Source organism: Lissotriton helveticus, chromosome 11 (genome assembly GCF_964261635.1).
Source record: "Lissotriton helveticus chromosome 11, aLisHel1.1, whole genome shotgun sequence".
Classification (NCBI taxonomy): domain Eukaryota; kingdom Metazoa; phylum Chordata; class Amphibia; order Caudata; family Salamandridae; genus Lissotriton; species Lissotriton helveticus.
In genome coordinates this window covers 490127917-490145208 of record NC_136072.1, presented here as the reverse complement: position 1 = coordinate 490145208, position 17292 = coordinate 490127917, and the positions used below count along the sequence as shown (strand labels likewise).

The following is a 17292-nucleotide window of genomic DNA, read 5'->3' as shown; positions in this document are numbered from 1 at the left end:
TGGCTGGTTTAAATGTAAAACTTTTTACTGAAGGAACAGTTAGTTTATAAACTGGACCTATGTTTTCATATCACAGTTCATTAGATATGGTAATACATTTCAAACAAGTCTTCAAAGGAAAAAATACCTCTTCAACACAAATCAAATCTATACAATAAACCGATGACAGTGAAATCATGTACAAATAAGTGATAGTGACTTAGCATAGTGCTATTAACATAGAAAACGAAAATTATCAAAATGAATACATAAAAAACACATCAAATATTCAAACCAGTCCAATGATTTTTTAACCGAAGGGTTATATCGTGGCAGCTGAAAACTAGCCTATCCCTATCGGAACCGCCACTCGGGTTCCCAAACATCCACTATGGGTGGGTTAGTTGATATGCATCTTGGTTCCACTGTCCATATGAATGTAATATACATGGAATACAGTAGCGGCTCGTGGAGGGAGTGTCGCAGGGCGGGGGAGGGGCAGGGTGGGGGGTAATAAACTCCAGCTCTCGGCCGACCGAAGTAATGTACGCCAAATGCGTTTCAGCGCGTGCAATGAAATTAATTTTATTTATTTATTTATTTACATTACTCCGGTCGGCCGTGAGCTGGAGTTTACTACCTCCGACCCTGCCCCTCCCCCACCCCACCGCCCTGCGGCACTCCCTCCACGAGCTGCTACTGATGGAATTCCTGATGGTTGTAGTCAATGCATTTCAAACCATTAGTCTCTATGGGTTCTCTTAAGGGCTTTGGGCTGGTACATCTTATATCTCCAATGTGGGGCTGATCCCAACTGAAATTTTGTTGTGCGCAAGGTGGACAACTCTTTTCTTTCTTCAGGGTAGCTCTAAATTATTTCCATCCTCTGCAATAAATTGGTGTTTTTTCCACCAATTCTTTGTAGAGGATGGAAGCACAAAGTACCCGTGCTTTGCAGTAAAATACACTTCACAATGAAAACAATTTGGAGCTCCAGCATTGATGAGAGATATTATGAATGCTTTCCAAGAAAAAGCTTTGTCAACCTAAATTGTGCCACATCCTCTCAGTCATCTGTGAATAAAATGCTGCTACACTGCTGCTTATCTGTGTATTGCTCTGCCCTAAAAAGCAACTGTTGTATAACCTGTATAGAACATCTGAGACACTCAAATGCCTATGTTAATTCTTTATAAACGTATTGCCATTTAAATACATTTGCCACTGAAATAAGCTTTGCACTGAACAACTAACATAATAATTCTAGACTCCCCTCTTTATAGTGTCTACATGAAAGTGCTAACTGATTCTAACAGTACTGAGTATGTGTTTTAGGGAACAATTATTTAATTCAAAAACATGCTGTTTAATTTTTTCTTTTTTTCTTTACATTACAGTTTATTTCAGCACTTGAGGAACTGAAGAGAGAATACCTGGCATGGCTTTCTTCATAGTCCAACTCTATTCTGATGTTTACTCATTGAACTCGGCTTTTTGAACTCCTGGCGTTTTATTTTTGTGGGGCAATGGGAGGGCGGGATTTCCTGTAATAATCCATACAAATTTGATGTTGTTTGTTCAGTACTATGTTGTTTCTATAGAAAATTGTACCAGCTAAAACACTGCCAGTTGCTACAACAAATCCTCATGATGCATGTCATTTTTCCATTCCTAATATCCTCTCTTATGACGTTTTGGGGTGAGGCAAACCCCGAAGAATATTGTGTCGCCTTTGCCACATGGACAGACATGGTAACTTTGGAGGAGTGTCAGCAAGTTTTTCTATTTGTTGGCATGGTAAATAGGACAAAAGAGAGCATATTGATGGACCGCCTATTATAAGAGGCTAAAGGGCGGTGATGAATACATTTATGTGCATATTGTGTCAATTCCATAAAATAGCTTTCTTTATTATTTTATATTTTTAATGAAAGATTATTTCGCAATGATGCAAAACAGGATGCTGGGAGGATCATGGTTATAGTTTCTTTAAGGGTAGTAGATAGGAGTGATGAGTAACAAAAACCGTGGAGCGCTCTCTCTCGTTTGTTTTAATTTCAGGGAGATTTAAGAAAAAATGGCAGTTGTGACTGAGAGCGTTATATCCTACGAGGCGACTTTTGTGTTTTAAGACAGATGCGGGCTTTTATAAAATGCTAGGATTCCATTCCTTTGGTGCCATTGTATTTTCACTATAACGGCTTTACCAATCAGATTGTAGAAGACAGGACAGCACAAATATCATGCAGTTGTACCAGATTGATACATTCCTATATCTAATCATAGCTTTTCTCTTCCCCTTTGTGGGCGGGGTCACTGGCTGTGGGCAGAACTAAAACGACAATAACTAATTGTGAATGTGGATAACATCTTAATACTTTCATTTGTATGAGGCTAAATTCCCAATAACTGAATACAAGCTTCACCAAAACCACAATAAGTAACCATTTGACGGTTGAGTACTTACCACCCTAGAAAAACTCATTTTCTTGGGGGAAAGATGCAACTTTCTCAGTTTGCTGCTGTGTACACACAGATAGGTTTGGCAATATCAAACTCTACTGGGAATAATAAGCCAATCACTGGAGCCAATCATCAAAAGTAAAGGGTGAAAGAAAGTGACATACCATTTCCTTTTATTCTGGAAAACACTATGGTAAATAATATCATGATATCACAACACATGTGAGCCCATTTCTGGGCCAGAGTATTCGTTTTTATCGTATTTTTAAGTAAAATGTGATTCCTCAACATTTTAATCGAGATTGACAAGCAACACAAACAAATCAATCACTAAAACAAACAAAAGCCAAAGTCATATCTTGGAAAGCCCAGTAGTCAGATAAAATCATAGGGTTTCCAAAGTAGCACACAGCGATTGCAAGCAGTAGCAGCTACTCTTGAATGCAAGTCCCTCTTATTAAAAGTAGAAATAGGGCATATTTCTTTGTATTCATACTAATTGTACATGAATATTCTCTAAATATTTATATTTCATTCCTATGTTAGATGTTTTGGGGGCAAATTCAGAAAGGTACATAAGAGAACGTAAAAGTGTACAACAGGAGTGCAACTTCACGTACTCCAAAATACTTTTGTGATTAGGCCCCGTTATTTCCTTAATTTTTGAGACAGAGGATCATCTTCTCCCATTTTAGGAAGCCTCCTTAATGAACCTTGGAGAAGACTTCATTATGTTCTTGAAGAGTAACTAGTGATAGTAGACTTTGCGCAATTGTGAATAGTCTGAGATACTGTTCCTCACTCTCCCACCCTTTGCCTTCCTCTAGACAGATATCTAGATGTAATAATAGTGAAAGTGGAGTTGGCATGGCAATAGCCTATACCAACAAAAACATTTTCTTAGGGTTGGGTCCATGCCAGGTTTTCCAGATACCCACATAAGATATATGAGAATAGAGTAAAATATATTGTCAGTGTTTATCCTGAAAATGTTGAATGGATCTAGCCCACCCAGACACACTAAACACCCTGGCTCTAGAACAAAGAGCAGACAACATGATGGGCATCAGGATCAAGGATCATTAGAACCTTATGCGTTTTTTCCCTGTCCTTGAATCTTATGCCAAGTTGTTCACCAGCCCTTGCTAAATTCAAGTTATCATTTAGCAGTAATTCAGCCAACAAGCTCCTCACCCCTCAATGCATCTAGAGGTTGTTGACAATCTACAGATGCCGATACAAATCCCGCTTCTGGTAACAGTAGCATACACCAAGGTAGCATGATGTGTGCCCTGGCTATCTCTATTTTTCATACATGATTTGTACATTTGACAGTTTCGTAGCCAAGCCAAATTTTACCACAGAATGAAAAATTCTTCTTCATTAACTTTTATCATTTGAAAATGCCTATTTACTTACGTCTTTAATATTACTTGTAACATATCATACATTTGTTTGATAAGAAGCCCATAAAAATACAAATTTAATGGTAATTAAAAAAAGGTTATTGAAAGAAGTATGGTAACATATATAATCCTCTGATAAGCAGTGTTAAGTGCACTCTCAACATGATATAATTACCTTTATATATTTGCATATAAATGAAAGCATTTATTCCATCATTTTATATTTAAAAAAGGTTTTTAAAGCTGTTTTAACTTATTTATTTACCATCTGGTACTGTAATAGTGTACCTTGTTAGATCCTCCCATCCTTATTTATATAATTAAGGTTGTGGTTTTAGCCATAATTAGTTTATCTCATAATAATGTACTTTGGTGGATATCATTTCTCCTTATTTTTGAGTATTTTTCATTGTATTGCTGGCCTTAGTTAAGGTCTATATCAATACATTTTTATTTAATTGAATCAAATTCAGTACCCAGTAAGCACTTCAAGGCGACCCATTTATTTGAGACTAACTGTTTGGGGCTAATTTGCAAACTGGTGTCTCAATCACCCTCTCTATGCCTAACCTAGGAGCCAAATCTTCTACTGAGCATTTTATTAATTTGCTCTCATTTTCACAACATTTGTCTAAAGGTGATCTTTTGGGTATCTTGCCATTGATTCCACTTCACTTACTGTCTTTCCTTTAAGGGTCTAGGTGTTAGGTGCACAGGGCAATTACAGGGCTTCTTTTCAACAGACCAGTTTTTTGGGTCAATTATCCAACATTCTTCTTTTTTCTACAATGAGCTGCTTTCATCAATTGAATATTTATGAGTTAGGCAACCCAAGAAACCATCAGAAGGCCTCTACCTTTGCCAAAAGGATCATTATATAATCCTTATTCTAAAAAATCTATGAGGTGCATGATCTAAACGTTAACGTTTCTGCAAATACTGTAGCACAGTTGCTTGTACAGCACTTTTATTGTCAATTATTCAAATGTAATTTTTTTAAAGGGTGCATTAGTGAGTGGCAGTGCACAGACCCAGTTCACTTTAAATGTGTTAGTTACTATGTAGCTTACTCAAATATATCTCCCCAGTATCGAAACCCCAGGGTAACTGTTAATGACATGCTGTAGAAGAAAGACTTTTTAAGAAAACGTATTTTATTTGTATGAAATGTTTACAGAATTCAGCAAAATCAGTAAAATCGCATATAAATCCATATTTCAGAAGAACACGTTTCACATTTGCAAACATGAAGAATACAATCACAGCAATTCTACATAAGAGTAAATTACCATTGTAAATCCCCTTTGTCAAATACAATTCACAATGCCCCTACCAACAGAACACGCCTTCATTAAAATATCTCCTTAATATGTCTCCACGCATGCACACCAGCAGTGCTTCATACACTGACTAAAATAGTCCTAACCTAGATTAATACTGCCTGTATAATTAGGCTAACAGTGAATCATGATCAAATAGAGCACATGAGATTTAATATCTGTATAGAGTCAACTATGTTTTGGCTCATTGCACAATTTGTATAGGCCTTCCTCAGCACAGTATGCATGCCACAGTATTAATGAGAGAGGTACATACCCAGATTTCAGCATGGCGTTTCTCAAGACATGGGAACAGAGCCATGTACATTCCTCCCAATCAAAAGAGATATCAAATCCGTCTCTTGTTTTTATATTTGCTAGATTCCAGCTAGTCTCATAAATCTCTCTTGATTTGTACCGCACTTCCACAGTCACAAAAATAAAATTGTGAGTAAACATTTAGCAGGCAAAGATAGTTTCCCTAAAGAAAAGTTCCTCGTCAAGCAAAGTTAGTTTTGTTACAATAGAGGCTAGATTATTCAGCAGTGCTTTGCATTGCCTATGTAAAAAGCTAGAATTAAATCTGAGAAAGCTCTGGGTCCAATCAGTAAATGAACAAACTTGTTCTCCTCCACACGTGCCCCCTCCAAAAAATGTAAGAAATGATTTTGAAGGGCTCTTAAGAGTAGTTCTCCAGAAGCTGCTAAGAAATTGATTCAGATTTAGAATTGTTAAAACCTGCAAGTAAATTAATTTGAGCTGCCTTCACTTTAATAGGAGGCCTTGTCCTTGGCTTAGAAGCCTAACTTAAGGTCACCAGATGAACTGGTTACATCATCTGCAGAAAACACTAACCACTTGTAACATACTCACCAATGGGCAATAGCAATGGGCAATAACACTTAATTAGCCATCCATTTGTTGGAAAAACAATGTCCAGTATTACTTGGTTAAATCCTACTCTAATACTCAGATGCCATGCCTATGAGGATAATTGAGTCATGTTAGTGTTCTTTTGTGGACATGAGGTTCCATATTTGCTTCCCAAAGATTCCTCTTCCTGCTGGAATGGTTTCACCAGAGTTGGTCAAATGGCAGTGAATGGATAGGTGGCTGGCAAATTTAACCCGAAGCGGGCCACCATTGTGTAGGAAATGGCAAGTTCACATTTCCCTTAAAGAAGCCTCTAATATTCTACAAGTAATTGTCAGGGGCATTTTGCTTGAGATAGCATGCCAATGTCGTTTGGGTGACAAGATGGAGATGATCACAGTTACTGTAAATTTGACTTTGTGTCTTCATAGAACCGCACCCAACGTCCTGCCTATGGTGGATGAAAACCAAACTTTACAGCAGGCAAACGTGCAGAGTTGTGATCAATTCCCATGTCTGATTCACCAAGGAGAGGCAAAGAGAATCAAAACTTCTCTTTAAGAAAGAAACCAATCATCATTGCTTCTGTTAATATATCAGTGTCAATAGATCCGAATGAACATCAACGCCTCATTTGAGCCCACATGAGAGAAACCATTCGTGCAAACAGGTATTCTTCCACTCCTACCCACTGATGGAGGCATCATTTCACTTCTGTTCTAGTCGCCCCGCTTGGTGATGCATTGTAGGGTTGTAGCATAATATGGCAATGCCCTCCTGCATATTTTATTAACTGTGGCTGTAGCACACCAACAATTTCAAAACCAGACATAATCCTAATGTGGACTTAAAAAGAGTAGGACACCATTTTCTGATTTCATTATCTTTTTAGTACGTCAGGGAGGTAATACTTTTAAAGCGGAATGGGTTTAGATCTGCAGTTATGTGCATTAATGACTACTATAGACCTGCTCCAAATTTCCACTGTTTGTCTTTTCTTTTCTGCCAGTTTAATTTAGTGCATTCTACCTCCAGTGTTCTATCTAACTCAGTTAGAGGACAGTTAACCAGTAAAGCTCTCAGCTGTGATCTGTCGGCCTCTACAAGCTAATTTATTTTCCAAACCTTGCCATCTCTTTAGCCTCTCTGCAGCAAATAGCATGCAATAGAGTGTCTAATGGTGGGACAAGCTACCCCTGGCAACTTGGTGAATTAACAGCTATGACTGCTTCCCAAAGCCATTAGTGAAAGGAGAAATGTTAGTCAATTTGAAGTTATATTCTATAATCATGGACCTCGTATGCTGTTTTACTGGTATTGTACATGTGTTCGCTGTGTACTGCCCCCTACTTTTCCAGTGTGTGGTTTTAAATCTTGTGTATTACAGGTGCACTGATGTGAAACTTCACTGAGTCTGGTACATGCACTGTTCACCAGGGAATATCAGCACCGGACATTTCCACCCTGCTGGTAGTGCCTGGACATAGATACTCTTAACAGATTCTACTCCAGATCAGACCAATCCCTCTTTTTCCCTCAAACATGACATGCATTCCAGAAACAGTCTAGTGGCTACTGGGAAAGAGGGAATATAGCATTAACATAAATAATTATCTGAAGAAAGGGTTTGAGGCACTAATGCCAGGGCAGAAATATCTTGTACTAGCCTTACATGCACCATCCCTTTGGATTGTAGAAGTGCATTGTTTGTCTCACTGACATTTAACCTAGGAATTGTTGGCCGAGGGGTGGGAAGGAGGAAAAAGTTGTAATGAATTTTGAACTGGATTCAATTTAGCAGATTAAAGACCATATTTTATGTTCTTAGAGCAATTCTTCAACTCTTTGTTTGTGCAGAATGCCAAGTGACCCATGAATGCTGCCTGGTTTTTGGGACTTCATGCTCTCCTTGACCTTGACGAAATTTAAAGGCTAGAATGTACTTGTCTTGAAAGCCATGGCTAAGTACTCCTGCACACCCGCTTTGTTCTTCGGGCTAGTCCTGCTACTTTTAATTCACGCCAACTGCTGATATCATGAATCCTGTTTGACATCACATTTCAGTGCCAGGAGTAAGACATAGCCTCAGTGTCGTCAACATACATTTACCCGAATGCAGGGTTGTGATCTGTGCCTCTCAAACATTCCAGCCAACAGACGCCTGACGTAGAGTTAGCTCTTCTTACAAAGTTGCTGTTGAGACCAATACCGTTGTTCAAGTGCTTTACCTGGAGGTCGTCGAAGCTCCATTCCAAAAGGTGACATGTCAGGGTTTTGCATGCAAGACGTTTCCCTTTCTGTCACGTTTTTGATGCTACAATTGTGTCATTGTTTACAACGTTTGATAACTGGTAATTTTTTCACGTGTGTACAAGTGATTTCTGAAGTGTTTGATACGTTTTCAAATTTCCTGTCTACATTTGTAACTTATGTTTGCGCAAATAAAGTTTTGTTTAAGAAAACTGCTTTCATGTCAAGGTGTTTTCTTGAGAAGTGTTGTTCTATTGCTAAAAACCACCCAGGCCCTGTAGGAAGGTGCAGGTGTAAAGGATTAGGGGACATATTTACAAGCCCCTATCGCCACAGGAATGGCACTTTTAAAGACGTTCCTTTGGCGATATGGGCTTGGCCTAATTTACAAGGCAGTTTTAAGCCACCTAACATGGCTTTACGCTGCCTTGTAAATAAGGCACTCTTTCACGCTATACTTAGCGTGAAAGGGGTGGACAATGGGTGTTGCAGTGGGCGTTCCATCGCAGCACCCACTGATTTTGACACTGCACCCTATTTACAAGGGTGGCATAAATTGGAGGCAGCGGCAACAGTAAGACCAGGAAAAACCTTGTCTTAACATGGCGAAATGAGGAGAAATGCTTTATTTCTCCTCGTTTTGCTGTTTCTACACATAGAAACAGCAAATTGCCATGAATGATTGTTTATGTGCAGGAAGGTGTCCCTTCCTGGAAATAAACAATCATTTTAAAAATGACGAGTTGTAACTTCTATGTGTGCTGCTCAAAGCTGCACACATAGAAGTTGAAAATAGCTATTTAAGATTGTGTATGTGCAGGAAGGGACACCTTCCTGCACATAAACAATCATACCCCCCCCTAATGCAGGCACCCTTGGACCATGGTGCAAGGGGGCCTGCATTGGCGCTAGGCAGCTGAAATTAGCACAATGCAGGGCTGCACCGTATTGTTGTAAATGCGGTGCAGCCCTGCGTTTCTGAAGTGGATGAGTGTGGTGTTAAGCCAAGTAGGCTTACCCTGTGCTCCGTCACGTCTTTGTAAAGATGGCTCAAATTCAATACAAAAAGATCCCTGTACCCTGGACATTGGTTAGCACATGTCTAGTAGACATGAGTACATGATTGTCTGGACAAAATATACTGTTTAGTTCCAGACACACCCCCTCTGTATTTATAGTTGGGTGTGTGTTCTCTAATGCCTTACTGTCCACAACAAACCATTGTTTGTCACTTAAAACAGGAGATTCCGGGCAAGGTTCAACTCAACATATCCAATGATGTCTGCCCCACTGAGACAGTCCATCCACCCACACTTAAAAAATAAATGAATGAAAAAATGTGTGGCGGAGAGGAAGGCACCTCACGGGCGAACAACCCTCGGGGAACTTGGTAGATGTTACCAATTCTATGCCCCTTTCTCATCATCGGTTGCCCTTCCTTTTCCAAGAAGACAGTGTCAAAAGTAAAAGGTGCGAACAGAGAAGTGCTAAACCAGAGACTAAAGAAATAGCTCCCTGGTGAGACAAATAACGAAGAGTGAGATAAAATCAACAGACACACCAATTATACAACTTTATTACTAACTCTGGTGTGTACTGGTGAGATAAAAAGGCTGGTAGCTTACTGTCGCATACCACTACCTGTAACCAACATGTTTCACTGCCTGGTGAATTTTATGGCAGATTCATCAGGGTTCACCACTCGGTCACCGCACCAGTGTTGGACATCTGTATAGGAAACTGTCGAGTTGAAAAACAAGCCCCACATAAAATCAGATCTGGACCATTCTCATCTCCTTATTGAATCAAGTGTGAAACAAACGGGGTTAAAAACACCAAAATCATTACCCTCAACCAGCCATGTCCTCTCATACCAGCTGATCAGGCAATTATCCGCCCTACTGTAGATTGTAGTATCAATTTGCAAATAATCAACAGGTGGTTAGAGCTATGGGGTCTGCCTGAACAAACATGCAATCACACTATGCATTGGAGTTCAAAACAAAATGTTCCCAGTATCCATTCTATGCTATATAAGCTCATATTCTCAAAAATGCGTGTCAGCTACACTGCACTTCAGACACGGGCTGTAGCCTAAATTCGCACCAGGTAGCCCCCCATGAATCTCTATAAACAACCTTGTATGCGAAAGTGAAATATCCAGTGACTGCCCGGACCCGGAGACATTATCGTCTGACGCCGCAGTCGAGCATTTCACTGATACGAGGGCATAAATCATTCCTGCCGCCCCCCAATCTCCTCACCGTACAGACATGGAACCAGGACCTTGTATCATCCCAGGAACGCCGCGTAACAGATGACCACACTTTTTAAAGTTAACAGGATGTTACCGATCCCGGAGCTGTCCGATCACGTGGTTTATAAAGCATGCTCAAAGGACCCTCGACCTCACTAGGGAATATGGGCGCCATCTTAGAGTGGAGTAAAAAATGTAGGTTTGAAGACAGAACCCACACTGTCATTTATAAATGTTCTGTAAGTATCCATCTTTTGGAGCCATATGCAAAATAAACATTAAGCCCTCGATGTTATTGCTAATTTTTAACCGCATTAAATTTTGTTCTCAAAAGCCACACTGGATGAATCTCGTCATACTGCATCACGCAAAATTTATAAAACCATTATACAGTCTTTACATGCAAACCCGGACACCGGAAAAGCTGCAAACATCGTTGCAAAAAGGAAGGTAGTTGCAGATCGAACATATTCATACTAGACAGGTTGTCTTTTTAGTAATACCCTCATTTTAAGAATCTCCCAAAAAACTTTATTGGCTATTCCTTGAAAATACACGTTATCTAGCCCTATATAATCTGCGGGCGAGCAGGACCAAAAAGGACTTAACTGTATTTTCATTTTCAATGCCATTAACCCGTGTTGGGTCACAAATGGCAGATTAACTTCTGATTAAGTTATGAACCCAACCCCTATTCACTCCAGATGGACAGTAAGGGCACCGGTCCGGGGAAATATATACATAGTCCTGAAAAAATCCCCATATTGGAAAAGCCAATACGGATTCTGTTACTTGACTCTGTTCCATTCAATAATCTCGTTCAGGCCCTGTGTGTCGCTACGTTCTCTAAAAATCCATCTAGCTTCCTTGGTTAGTAATACTGCCTCAATGTTGTTGGGATTGCCCTTTACTGTTTCCAGCACAGTCCATGTGAAGCCATGTTTCTCCTGATGACAGTGCTGGACAAGTTTGGTAGTTAGTTTACCTGCCTTAATCGTACTGAGGTGTTCTTGCATACGGACCTTTATTTTTCTTGTGGTCAATCCAATATATTGGAGCCCACATCTGCACAGTAATCTATAAACCACATTCGCGGTGTTACAGTTGCCGAAATGGTTAAAAAAACATTCCTTTCCTGTTGTCAATGTCACACTACTGCATTTCTTAGTTAATGGACATACCGAGCACATCCCACAAGGATAGTGCCCATTAGGAACAGTCGTGGATTCGCTTCTCGGGGGCAACCGGTCACGGGTGTGAACAAGCCTGTCCTTTAGATTACCCGACCGTTTGAAGGCAAATCTAGGTGGTGGCATAGAAAAATCTTTATTGGATAGTAAATTCCAGTGCTTTCTAATAGACTGCCTGACCTTAGTGGCCATTGGGTCAAACGTCATCACTACTGGTAGGCAATCTTTTCTTTCTTGGTTGGTATGTTCAAGAAGGACGCTACGCGGGGTGTTAAGTGCCCTCTTCCTGGCGTTCCTAACCACCTTTCGAGGGTAACTGCGTTGTTCAAGTTTCTTGGTCAAATCAACGGACTGTTCCAAGAACGTATCTGTGGTTGAACAGTTCCTCCGGTACCTTAGAAATTGACCCATCGGAAGGTTGTCCCGGAGGGCTCTGGGATGATACGAGTTGTACAGGAGGAGGGAATTTCTGTTTGTGAGTTTTTGATGGCCCTGGGTATTAAGGCTTCCCTCTATACCTGCCTCTATATCAAGGTCCAAGTATATAGCATTCGTGTGGCTATATGACCAGGTAAATTTGAGACTCTGGTCCTGTGAGTTCAACCAGGTCAGGAAATCTAACAAGGATTCCTCAGAGCCTGACCATATACAGAGCACATCGTCTATATATCTCTTCCAGAGGCAAATCTGCCTCTGGAAGGGGTTGGTCTCTGGGTAGACGATGTGCTCCTCAAATTGGCCTATGTATATACATGCCAAACTGGGGGCCATAGTGGCCCCCTTTGAAGTGCCAGAGGTTTGAAGGTAGAGTTGGTCTTTATACCCGAAATAGTTCCGAGTAAGAGCCAACTCAACACATTCCATGACAAACGATTGCGGGGTGTCATAAAACCATTCAAGAGCCCCCAGGGCACGCGCTGCTGCCACCAGCGTCGCGTCCTAGGGAATACTTGTGTACAGGGACTCGATATCAATTGTTACCAAAAACTGTGTACATGGATCATACGGGACGCTCTCCAAGATGTTAAGAACATCGGTGGTGTCCTTAACAAAGGACTGTTGGTTAACCACCGATTCGCGGAGAAAATAATCCGTGTATTGGGAGAGGGGCTCCAGAACTGACTGTATCCCCGAAACTATGGGCCTGCCGGGTGGTGGACGAGTAGGTTTGTGTATCTTTGGTAAGATATAAAACGCAGGAGTCCTGGAGGTATCATTCACAAGGAACTCCGCTTCTTTAACTAATATGTTCACAAATGATTGGGAGGCAGTTAAAGGACTAGAGAAGAACCCATTGCTGACTATTAAGCCAGCGAATAAAGGGGGCGCGGTGGTGGTCCTGAATACACGGGATTATGACGCAGAGATACAAAGCCTGTTAAGTGTACGCACCAACTATAGACCCCTCAACAGGGATCCGGCTGAAGGCTTGTTGAAAACCATCTGGGAAATAGTCAGCAAAGCTAAGACCAATAAATGGATCTCAGGATATTTCACTTTCACGTACAAGGTTGTTTATAGGGATTCATGGGGGGCTACCTGACGCGAATTTAGGCTACAGCCCGTGTCTGAAGTGCAGTGTAGCTGACACGCATTTTGGAGAATATGAGCCTATATAGCATAGAATTGATACTGGGAACATTTTGTTTTGAACTCCAATGCATAGTGTGATTGCATGTTTGTTCAGGCAGACCCCATAGCTCTAACCTCATGTTGATTATTTGCAGATTGATATCACAATCTACAGTAGGGCGGATAATTGCCTGATCAGCTGGTATGAGAGGACTTGGCTGGTTGAGGGTAATGATTTTGGTGTTTTTAACCCCGTTTGTTCCACACTTGATTTAATAAGGAGATGAGAATGGTCCAGATCTGATTTTATGTGGGGCTTGTTTTTCAACTCGACAGTTTCCTATACAGATGTCCAACACTGGTGCGGTGACCGAGTGGTGAACCCTGATGAATCTGCCATACAATTCACCAGGCAGTGAAACATGTCGGTTACAGGTAGTGGTATGCGACAGTAAGCTACCAGCCTTTTTATCTCACCAGTACACACCAGAGTTAGTAATAAAGTTGTATAATTGGTGTGTCTGTTGATTTTATCTCACTCTTTGTTATTTGTCTCACCAGGGAGGTATTCCTTTAGTCTCTGGTTATGCACTTCTCTGTACGCACCTTTTACTTTTGACACTGTCTTCTTGGAAAAGGAATGGCAACCGATGATGAGAAAGGGGCATAGAATTGGGAACATCTGCCAAGTTCCCCGAGGGTTGTTCGCCCGTGAGGTGCCTTCCTCTCCGCCACACATTTTTTCATTCATTTATATTTTAAGTGTGGGTGGATGGACTGTCTCAGTGGGGCAGACATCATTGGATATGTTGAGTTGAACCTTTCCCGGAATCTCCTGTTTTAAATGACAAACAATGGTTTGTAGTGGACAGTAAGGCATTAGAGAACACACACCCAACTATAAATACAGAGGGGGTGTGTCTGGAACTAAACAGTATATTTTGTCCAGACAATCATGTACTCATGTCTACTAGACGTGTGCTAACCAATGTCCAGGGTACAGGGATCTTTTTGTATTGAATTTGATTGAGTGGAGGGCAATCCCAATGGTACCCGTGTCTCCCTCCTAACTCCTTTTTGTTATTATTTGTAAAGATGGCCCCAGGTTCACTGATCCTCAGGATCGGCTTCAATTTGTCAGTTCACTGCTGAGAGAATGCTCTGATCTTAGTTACCTCACCCCCGCTGGTCATCATCATTAGTCACTTGTAAAGCTGTACGAAAATAATTCTTGGCATCTATGCGCTAGCACAAGCAAATGACAACCTTGGGAATCAAAAAAAGGTTCTGAAAAGCGTTCATATTCTTAAGAGGTGTCACTTCGACAGTTTATGGAGAGAAAAAAGCTTACTGTTGCCTTTATTTTTTATGGATTTGGAATTATTTTCTCAAGTCTATACTTTACCCTTTCCTTCCTATTGTGCCATACCTCTGACCAGCGGTGCTAAGTAAATGAAGAGAAGTGTTTGGGGAAAATCGGGGGTTCATTGTACAGAAATGTTTGTGAGAAAAAAGATGTAATATTTAGAAAAGATTATTATCAAGATCAAGATTTATTTTTGGCAAACAGTGCACTTTGAAGAACTGTAATGCAATTACAGCCTACAAGGAAATGCTGGCCTTTGAGTGAGAAGAACAAGACTCAGAGGTCAAAGTGCTGTGGTAAAATAAGGAAGTTGTGGGGTATAAACAGTGGTTCCAAACTGCAAAAAGTAGGTTTACCTGACTTTATTCAGAGGATTATGGGGTTGTTCTCCAAATACATTTTTGTAAATTATGGGGCCAAATTGTTCTTTTTACATTCACCAATTTGTCTAAAAGGCCACAGGTTTTATAATCACTGTTGAAGCGGCACTCATGAAATATTCCATTACTTACATGAAGTGAAAGCTTGTCCGACCCAACACACAGGAGTTGGTGAGGTTCACCCCTTATAAATGCTTTGAAAACATTTTAGTAAATGGTGTAATATCCAATACAATTCTTTCCCAAAAATAAAAGATCGATCCCCTCCATGAGGAGTCTTGACCTTAGTCAAAAAGCGGTCAAAAAATGGGAAACACGAAGGATTGGTTCCAACAAAAATGATGAGGGACGAAGATAGTATACTACATTTTAGCATTGTGAGAGGATCCAATTGGCTTTAAATGTTATCTTTTAATAAATGATTGCTATATAAAAAAGGGTAACATCCACAAATGGTTCGACTCAGAATGCTCCAGAGCACAATCTAGCCTAACGAAGGCATTACGTCAAGTGCCTCGTGACAGGGGTTTGGTTAGATCCGCAAGGAAAACTTATAGAGATGCGATCACTAAACGAAAAAATGACCTAAAAATTCAGGCATGGGATGATCTGGGCAGAGCCTCGTAACTAAAGGATAGTCGACTCTTTTGGGAGGTTATAAATCGCCCCTTCCTAAAAAGTGAAGATAAGGACACCCTCCAGACACACATCCCAGGGGGTATATGGGAGGCACATTACAGGGGTATTTTTAATCCAAAGGGGGCTCCACTCGTAACTAGTTTCGAGGGGCCGCCCGATATTAAGTGGGAATCTGCAAATGCGCTTAGCCTCTCTTTGACTCTCCCTGAGGTAGAGACCGCTCTCAAAAAGGGCATAGCACTGAAAGCCCCAGGGCCGGATGCGGTACCTTTGGACTTTTTTAGACATAACATAGAGGTGTGGGCACCCCTTTTATTATTATTGTTTAAAGCAGTTGTAGTAGTTCGCATTCCGACATCATGGCAAGAGGCTGTATTGGTCCCGATAGTCAAAAAAGGCAACAAATGTGACCCTTGTTGTTATAGGCCAATATCGCTAATAGATGCGTCCTGTAAATTAATGGGTAGAGTGATTCTGGTTTAGAAACCTGGGCCGAATCTAATAATATTATTGTTGAATCCCAATATGGTTTCAGTCGGGGTAAGGGCACCACTGAGCAGTGCCTAAATTTGGCGCCGATCATGGGTAAGTACATGAGAGCCAAGCGTGGGTGTATCCACCTGGCTTTCATGGACTTATCCAGTGCCTTCGATACTGTTTGTAGGGAAAGATTATGGCAAATGATGGAGTCTATGGGGTTCGAGGAGCCATTGGTTACATTACTTCGTAGACTCCACACTGCCACTACAGTAAAGATCAGATTTGGGCCTAGAGGGGAGATGACAAAACCCATACCATCAACCGAGGGGGTTCGCCAGGGGTGTATATTGGCCCCTTTTTTGTTTCTGGTGTACACCAACGGGTTGGAAGCCTTTTTGTTGAAAAGCTGCGCTGATTTTCCCCGGGTAAATGGTAAACGTATACCGATGTTATCGTATGCAGATGACACGGTTTTAATGACCCTAACTGCAAATAGCATGCAAACCTGCTTAAATGCTTTTGATACCTTTATGCAGGGGTTAGATCTGAGGGTCAATTTCGCAAAGTCCTTCGCCATGGTCTGTGGCCCGAAAGGGGTAAAATCTCGCAGGCTCGTGGTGAAGGACTCGACCATTGCGAAAGTTGATAATTTTAACTATCTGGGGAATCTATTTCATAAAACCTTAAGCTGGGATTCGTTAATATCAGCGCGTGTGCAAAAAACTACTCAAATTGCTGAGGCCATCTTTCGTTTTTCCAGCAAATTGGGTCAGAGGCCGGTTGCAGAATTAAAATCCCTATACAAAGCTAAATGTATCCCGGTTGCAACATATGGCGCGGGAATATGGGGTACACAATCCTGCAATGACATTCAAATTATGGAAAACAAGTTCATAAAATGCCTCTTATGTGTTCCAACAAGCACCTCTAACATCTTTTGCCACACTGAGGCGGGATTTGAATTTGATAATGATACCATACCTTTGCTGCTTTGGTCTAAGGTTTGGTGCTCTGATGATCTGAAACTTTCCAAGAAAAAACTACAGGACTGTCTTAAGCTTGAGCATTTTGATAAAATCCCATGGTTACTATATGTTAGGGACACCCTCTTTAAGATA

General features: G+C 40.8%; 1 protein-coding gene across 1 annotated transcript in view; it reads left to right on the top strand.

Annotated features, from left to right (window-relative positions):
• The window catches only part of LOC144791421 (vesicle-associated membrane protein 2-like), a 336159-nt gene extending 327654 nt beyond the window's left edge, over positions 1–8505 (top strand). Inside the window, exon 5 of the mRNA XM_078666103.1 lies at positions 1377–8505. Coding sequence (XP_078522229.1) covers positions 1377–1393 — 17 coding nt within the window. The 3' untranslated portion in view covers positions 1394–8505. The remainder of the gene's footprint in view (positions 1–1376) is intronic.
• The last annotated feature ends 8787 nt before the right edge of the window (positions 8506–17292 follow it).